Source organism: Stegostoma tigrinum, unplaced genomic scaffold (assembly GCF_030684315.1).
Source record: "Stegostoma tigrinum isolate sSteTig4 unplaced genomic scaffold, sSteTig4.hap1 scaffold_233, whole genome shotgun sequence".
Classification (NCBI taxonomy): domain Eukaryota; kingdom Metazoa; phylum Chordata; class Chondrichthyes; order Orectolobiformes; family Stegostomatidae; genus Stegostoma; species Stegostoma tigrinum.
Genome location: NW_026728167.1, coordinates 230,099 through 238,557, shown reverse-complemented (window position 1 = coordinate 238,557; position 8,459 = coordinate 230,099). Strand labels below are relative to the sequence as shown.

Sequence of the window (8,459 nt, the reverse complement as noted above, 5' to 3'; positions counted from 1 at the left end):
ACACAGTCTGACACACACACACTACAAGATAACCAGGGGAATGGGGAGGGAATTTGTTGGTTATACCGGGATACAGGGTCAACAGCGAAAAGTGGGAGTCACTGGATTGGGAATCGCGGGATAAGGACACGTAACTGGGTCAGAGAATGGGGACAGCACAGCGAGGCTCCCTGTGGTACTCGCCTTGGACCGCCCCGCTTTTGGGCAGGTCTGAGTTCAGTTTCCGGAAACTGCAAGTTCTGTGAAGTGGGCGGGACTAAATTTGTGATTGACAGGTAGGGGGTGTTTTTCAGTCCAGAAACAGCCTCTGCTCCGCCTTTTCTTGGTGAATGTTTCCCTGCAGTCGAGTTGGTGAGTGTTTAGAACTCTGTCGGTTTCCCGGTAATGTAGGTGAACTGTAGGTCACTGTGTGTTAGATCATATCGCCAACCCTCTCTCATCCCCTTTCTCCCAATCCCCAGTTACACGCTGCTGACTCAGGGAGCTCTGGCGGATGCGGGGCTGTGGTCAATCTCGGCGCTGGTTTCGGTTCACAGAAGACGGTTTAGTTTTTGAGGTAATGACAGATCATTCTGCCCAGCAGGACAGATTCTAATGTTGTCAGCAGGGACCATACAGCCCTCACAGACTGGGGTTAGTTTCTTTCCAGCAGAACAGACCGAGGAAGGGTCATCGGACCCGAAACGCTATATCTTCTTCCCAGATGCTGCCAGACCTGCTGAACTTTTCCAGCAACTTCCGTTTTGTTGTAGACTAAGGGGGGGACATGACTGACATGTATAAATTTATGAGGGAAATAGAGAAAACAAGAACAAATCTTTCTGCTTAGTGGTGGAATCAGTATCGGGCGACATGGATTGATGGTAAGCGGCGGGAAGTTTTGATGAGTTGAGCGGATTTTTTTCACTCAGATAATGGGGGGAAACTGAAACTCACTGCCTGGCAGCCTGGTCGAGCTAGAAATGGTCATAACATTTCCGGAACTATTGAGATGTATAAAATAAACACGGAAAGAACTGGGATGCTGTAAATCAGAAACAAAAAAGAAATTGTTGACAACATTCTGCAGATCTGGCAGCATCTTGGAGAGAAATCAGAGCTCAAGTTTCGGATCGAGTTTTTGAAGCCAGGATGTAGAAACCCCAATGAGGAAAGAGGGGACCTAACTTCAGACAACCAACGCGGACAAGTGCTTGAAGTATCAGCGGGGAGAATTTTACAGGCAGTTATCAGAACTCTTTTGAAAAGATTTGGGATTGTTATGGAAAAGGACAAGGATGGACCTGTAATCAAAGTTCTAACTTGGTTGATTTTAATAAGATATGATTTGGCCATAGTGCACAGGAAGTAGATACTTTCAGGTACATGTGCAAGAGGGAACATAAATGGAGAGATAAGGAGAGCTCTAAGGGAAATATGAATTGATACTGCCAAGTGAAATGAAGCAAAATGCTCTGTTGTTTTACAGGTAGACATATGGTTAAAGGATAAGGGGGAATGTGTAAGGTCCATTAAGGACCACAGAGGTATCTGTGCGTAGAACTAGAGAGTGTTGGCCTGGGTCGAAATGAATACTTTGTGTCAGTGCTCACTAGTGAAATAGATGAATCAGGGAGAAGGTCTGTGATAGAATGTGAAGAAACTATCACAGAGAGAGAGAGGAAGTACTGAGTAGTCTGGAAGGTTTAAATGCAGGTCAGTATCCAAGGTCAAGTGAAATGTCTCCTGTGATGTTAGGATGAAATAGCAGGGTGCTTGCAAGGTTCTTAATTCCCCACTAACCACAAAGGGACCCTTCTGAAGGGCCACCGGACCCAAAACGTTAACTCTGTTTTCTCCTTCGCAGTTGCTGCAAGAAGTGCTGAGCTTTTCCAGCAACTTTGTTTTTGTTCCCAATACTTTTATTTAATCTCTTTGGACATCAGCAAGGCTTTTGGGAGACTGAAAGCAAAGCTAAGTGCGCATAGAATCCATTGAAATTTAGCAAATTGGATCCACAATTGGCTGAGGTTCAGGAAGCAGAGAGGTGGGTTTTTTCTTGTTTCTAACCGCAAATCTGTGCACATTGGTGTGGCAGAGTGGCCAATGTTGGGCCCTTATTTTTGTTTTAGGTAAATGCCTTAGATTTGAATGTATGAAGGTTGATCAGTTAGTTCAGATGATGCAAAAGTAATAGATGGTAAATAATGAGATGGATAGCCTTAGTTTACAGACAGGCTGATCAGTGGTAAATGGAATTTGATCTAGATTCGTGAATAGCAATACATGGACAAGTTATCCTGTCCTTGAATTCATTTGTTAATCAAACAGTTTGTGATTAGTTGACTAGCCAGGGGAGGAAGGCTATTTCCTTTTCCCATCAACATACACCATGACACAGTCCTGGATTGTAAATGGGGATTTTGGCTGTAAGACAATTTTGCTACATGTTGCTCACTCCACAGTTAGACCTCAAATGAGAGGCTCTAATGTATGGTGCTGCAAATTATGAGGAACGAAAATCACATTTTGGCTTTTATTGCTCATCAATTTGCTGTCCCCTAAATCTTGATCATCTCTAATAGAAATCATGCAAACATGAACATGAGGAAAGAGGCCACCATTTTAGCAGGAAAACAAATGTGTAAAGCTAAGAGAGCAAATGATGACAGTAAATTTAAGAGACGTACCAGAACCAACATTTGCAGTGTCGGCACCCTCCCTGGATTCACTCCCTGTCCCTTCCTTTGCTGCAAGTGAACAGTTTCCCCACCCTACCACTCAGGAAGACGAAAGAAATGGAAAGGAAGGAGACATTGCTTTGCTCCCAGATGTTGCACAGAGGAGGAGGTTTCACTGGAAAGACAACATCTGCATTGTGAGCCCAGGACTGAAGCAGCCAATAGGAATTGCTGTGCTCCGTGGTGATGTCTCAGGTTTCAGGCACGTGGACACGGGAGCCCCGCCCCCACCTATTGTTCCCCTCCTGCTGCCAAGGTTTCCGGGGCAACCAGCGGGCGGCTCGAATCAGAGCGAGAAGCTGCTCGGGATCTGCCCCTCCCCCTCCCTCCGGCGGCAATTGCTGAATCAGAAGGTGACCATGATCAGCCTCTGACTGTTCTGTCTGTTTATGGTTTGCCTGTTCTGTCTGTGGGGAAAGGTATGGACCATGTGGAGGCAAAGAAGGAAGACCATGGAGGAATTTGAAAATAAGGATGGGGCTGAACAGCGGGCCTTAGATTGTTTGTTATGAAATGTTTGTTGGTGAGATGTGGCCAGTGCTGCCTGGATCAGCATTTATTGCCCATCTCGGGTGCTGTGGAGAAAGAGCTGCCATGGACCATGTCTATAATCTTTGACTGCCTATTATGCTGGGGACCAGGCAAGTCAGCGTTTCTACTGGACCTGAAGCCTGTCAATTTCGGATGGGTAAATCATGTTAGACAAATCTGCAAAAGTGTTTTTTGAAAATGTAACTGATAGAACCCGGTGGATGGGGTCATTTGGATTTTCTCAAAGCTGGTGATAAAGTCCCACTTAAGAAGTTAGTGTGCAAAATCAAAGTTCATAAGATTGTTGGGAATTTACTGGTGTCGATTGTGAATTGGTTAGCAGACAGGAAACAGTAGAAATAAATGATCTTTTTTCAGTGTCTAAGGCTTTGACAATTGGGACACCACAAAGATCAGTGCCCTTGGACCTCATGTGTTCAAAGTGTACATCAATGATTTGTATGTGCGAATCCAATGTACTATTTCTAGGTTTGTTGACACAAAAGAAGGGGGATTGTGAGTGAGCAGGACATAAAGAGACTTCAGAGTAATTTAGATGATTTGAGTGAGTAGCAAATGCATAGCAGATGCAGTATCAATGTGAAGTTATCCACTTTGGTACCAAATTCAGAATGGCAGAGTATAATTCGAGTGGTGGTCAATTTGGAAATGTTCATGTACAAAGGGACCTGGGTGTGCTTGTACACCAGTCATTCAATACAAGCTTGTAGGTGCAGCAAGCAGTTAGGAAGGCAAATGGAACTTTCTCCTTCATTTCAAAAGGGTTTGAGTATGGCAGCAAGGTGGTCTTACAGCAGCTGTGTTGGGTTTTGTGAGGCCACAATGAAATCTATGAGCAAGTTTGGTCTCCAAAACAAAGAAACATTATTCTTGCTGCAGGCAAACAGCAATTTCTTGTGTTGCTGAGTGAGGGACAAAAGTTATCACTGACCATGAATCAAGAAGAAGCTCCAGTTGCTGTCTTGGTTTCAAGTCAGATTTGGAGATGATGTCACTTGTTGACAACACTTTAAAGCATTTCCCAAAGCGGGAAGTGGGTGATGTTCCCTCACTTTTGCTTCATTTCCCTCTGGCAAAACAAGACAGAGTCTGAGGCACTGTTTGGTTTAGGCATACCCACTGCAGGGCTCTGCTCCCCACCCCACCACCTCCCCCTGCTACACACACTAAGAAAGGAATGATGTGGATAAAGTAATCCAAAAGGTGTAGTGTGAAATACAAGACAAAATAGAGAGAGGTAGTGTTAGAGGAGCTGGAATCATTGGAAGTGGATGAGTCACCAGGCCCAGATAGATAGTTCCCTGGCGTGTTGAAGGAAATAGCAGATGTTGTGAGGATTAATTTTCAATCTTCACTTGACTCAGGTGAGGTGCCAAGGGGCTGGAGGAATGCAAATGTGGTGTTGTTGTTTAAAACAAGTACAAAGGAAATGCCATACAACTATAGGCCAGTCACTCTTACTTTGGTGGTGGGCAAACTGTAAGAATCAATCCTGAGAGATCAGAGAAACTGTCAGTTAGAAATGCATGAACTTGTCCGGGATAGTCAGCATTGCTTTGATGAGGGAAGGTCATACTTGAGCAATTTGACTGAATTCTTTGAGAAATTGGTAAGGAGTCTCAGTGTGGGTAGTGAAGTGGATATTGTTTTCATAGATTTTGTTAGGATATTTGACAAGATCCCACACAGCAAACTGGTCAAAAGTAAAAACGCATGGATAACAGGGTAATGTGTTGAATTGGATCCTCTGTTTACAGTGCTCTGACATATTTCCAGTTGCAAGTTCCAGCAGGAGACTGTAATATAGGAAGCAGTGAAATTGTTTCAGAGCTGAGCATAATGGACTATTCAGCAAATTTTGAGTTGGTACTGCTGTGTTCTGTTATCTGTGAGAGTTTGCATGGTCCAGGGCTGATGTGACTCCTTTAATCTGGCTCTGAATTCATGTTCACCATTGCTGTATTTCATCTCTACTGTCCTAGATCTTCTGTCTGCAATTGTCTAACTTCTGTCCCTGCATTTTAGCTCTGTTTTGTGTTTTACTGTTACATCTGCTAATTGTGCCTTAATTAGACTTTCACCACTGCCTATCCCCTGACCGTGTGCTTTTGACTGACCAACTTGATTTTCTCACAGAATTGTTAATAGTCAGAAATTGTTTTTAGTGTTCTGCTATCAACTTCTACTCTGCAAATTACAAGATTCATCCAGTTCACATTTTATAACCTACCATTTTGATTTTATGGTTTCTGTCTCACTCTCCTTGTTTCATCCAAATCAGCTGAACATGGTTTTCAGAAGAGGAGATTTTGCAGTTTACAAACTGAAACCAAACGTCACTCAGGATCTGAGAGAGTTACCAAACGTATCACAACCTGAATACAACAGAATATTGGACATGGAAGGAGAAAGCACTGTTCCCAGTGGGGAGAAACTGGTTCTGTTTTTGGGTAAGGCTTCAATCAATCATCTGGCTTATCAGAATGTAACACACTCATAATGATTAGAAGCCATGGAGATGAGGGGATTGTGGTAAAGACTTCTTTCATCCATCAGTACTGAAAAATCATCAGCGTAGTTACACCAGGAAGAAGCCATTCACCTGTTCTGAGTGTGGAGAGAGACTCACTCAAATCATCCACCCTGCTGACACACCAGAGTGTGGCAAGAGGCTGTTCACCCCCACAGAGTGTGGAAAGAGATTTATCAATTCTTCAAACCTGGTGACACACCGGCAAGTTCACACTGATGAGTGACCTTTTAAATGCCCAGTCTGCAGGAAGTGCTATGAAAGGTCTGGGGAACTAATGCTCCATCAATGTGCTCACACTGAAAGAGACTGTTTGGGTGTCCTGACTGTGGGACAACATTTCAGTGATCATCTCGGCTCACTGTATACCATTACGTTCACATTAGGGAGAAGCCCTTTACCTGCTCTGACCGTGGGAGGGAAGTCAGTCAGTCACCCCATCTGCTGAGGCACCAGCACATTCACACTGTGCAGTGACCATTCACCTGCCCCAGCTGTGGGAAGGGAATCACACAGGTGTCATATCTGCTGAGTGACCAGAGAGTTCACAAGAAACTGCAGTGATTGGGCTTTACTATTAACCGCGTTCAGGAATTAACCAGGTTCATTGTGATCTGTTTCTGCTGATATTAATAACCACCTGTTCAGGTATATGTTAATGTAGATACGTATCGAATAAACCAGTTTTGTGTAAAATACAATGTTTCATCTTCTTATTGTCTCTAACACAGGGGATTCCCTTTCAATTGCTGTCCCACTCCCCTCCACCCTCACCTTTAACAAGAAGTATGAAAGCTCCATTGTCACTGAGATGAAGACCATCTGATCAGTTGCCTCTGCCCAGACTGGGAAAATTGCTCTGGAAAATGGGTCTGATTTTCCACCAATGTATTTACTCACAGAGGAAAGACCATTCAGGTGCTCTTGTTGCAGGGCTGGCCTCAGGCAATCGTCTGTCTCACTGCGCATCAGTGTGTTCACACAATAGGGAAGCTGTTCACTTGGTCTGAGCATGAGAAGATTCACTCAGACCTTTCACCTTCTGAGACGCCAGTGAGTTCATTAGTGACTACAGGAGTTGGATTTCCTGTTAATCAGATGCGAGACACATTCATTTTCTCATTTTGTCTTTTTTCTACTGGTGTTAATAAATTCCAGAAGTTTTAAATGCAAATATTCAGAATAAAAACTCACATGAATTAGCTTAGTGTTAAACCCAGTGTGTTGAGTCTTTTTCATAGCTCGAACACAAGTGAGTCCCTTTTGAAGGCTCTCCCTCTTTCTTCTCATGACACGGGTGAGACGTTCAAGGAGCTGAGACCCCAGTACAATTGAGACAATCTGATTGGCTGCCTCTGCTGCTCCCCTCCCTTCCTCGAACTCATTGGGTCAAACTGCTTGTCAAGTGCTTCTAGCCTGACCCCGGATCCCCAGCTTTCTCCAGTTTCTCTCCTGTCAGAGCTTGTCTTGCCCATGAGGCCCATGTTCGTTCCACTGACCTATTCTCACTAAACATATTTGCTAATAATGTTAAAGTTCACTGTCCCTTAAAATTTCATCTTCCCAATTTTTTTTGAAAAGCCTAGATTTCATGGTATTTGCAAAGACTTGAACTTGGTGTTCACCAAAGAGCTGTTCTCGGTCCCTCCTATTTCTCGCCTACACGCTGCCACTTTTAAACATCATCCAGAAGCATTTTGTTAGTTTTCACATGGTCACTGACAACTACCCGTTCTAACTCATCACCAGCCCTGTCTATTCCTCTATTGTTATTCAATGATCCCACACCTAATACTGGAAAAGCTGAAATGTCCTCCAGGGAAACGTTTGAAAGAACAATCCATTTTCTTCAGTTACTGCTACACATTCCATTCTCAAAATCTGAACCTGTAACTCTTTCCTGAGAGTAAGGCTGAACTACACTGCTCATAGTCTCAGTCACAGATTTGACATGAAGATGAATTTTCAATCACAAAACCATCCTTTCACTCACACCAGATATTCTAATTTCCATAAAGCCAGCCATCTCCACCTCAGCCCAGCTCATCTGATCCTGAAATCCTTGTCTGTGCCCATGTTAAACTTGATAATTGCAATGCATTCCTGATCACCTTCTCACGTTCACCCCAGACCCGTGTGGAAATGTGAGATCTCCCAAAATCTGTGTTCTGCAATTCCTGTTGACATTCCCACTAAACTGTGTGAGTGCAGTCACTCCAAGCTTAAGTGGTCTGACTGAGGCATTGACTTCCAATTTTGGAAGTCATGAGCGTGCACTATCCCTGGAGGCCTGCACAACTGGAATGAAAATGAGAGGGAATTCTGGTCCTGTTCACCCAACGCCCTCTTTGTTCCCTGAGAGCGTTGCTGCTCATTTCCCTTGCTGTGTTGAACTCTCAGGTCTGCATGCAGCAGCAGCAGTGTTTGCTCGTGGGACCTTGGTGCTCTGCTGGATCTTTTTTAAACCTGTTCTTGTAGTGAATCTGTTAATCTTGGCCCTCGTCGGCTGAAATCTAAATATTCGAGCATTTATACAATTTCATTTTTCCACTCCAGTCTCTTCCTTCCCTCTCCCTTGTCTGCTTTGAATTCACCACACATTGTGTGCAGGAACAGACTGAAATCAATGAGATAATGTTTTTAGTGGGGTCATGAGA

The 8,459-nt window shown here is 43.9% G+C and overlaps 1 protein-coding gene across 3 annotated transcripts; it reads left to right on the top strand.

The window, feature by feature from the left end:
• The first annotated feature begins 267 nt into the window (after positions 1-267).
• LOC132207968 (uncharacterized) lies at positions 268-6,467 on the top strand. Of its 3 annotated transcripts, XR_009444049.1 has the most exons (3): positions 268-351; positions 462-556; positions 5,554-6,467. XR_009444049.1 is itself a non-coding variant. In XM_059643757.1 (2 exons), the coding sequence occupies exons 1-2, from the start codon at positions 2,642-2,644 to the stop codon at positions 5,770-5,772; spliced, it is 651 nt and encodes a 216-aa protein (XP_059499740.1). In that variant the 5' UTR covers positions 1,241-2,641; the 3' UTR covers positions 5,773-6,467. The 3 variants fall into 3 exon arrangements, 1 of the variants encoding a protein (XP_059499740.1); XR_009444048.1 differs by lacking the exon at positions 268-351 and having other exon boundaries at positions 359-556; XM_059643757.1 differs by lacking the exons at positions 268-351; positions 462-556 and adding an exon at positions 1,241-3,073.
• Positions 6,468-8,459: the final 1,992 nt, after the last annotated feature.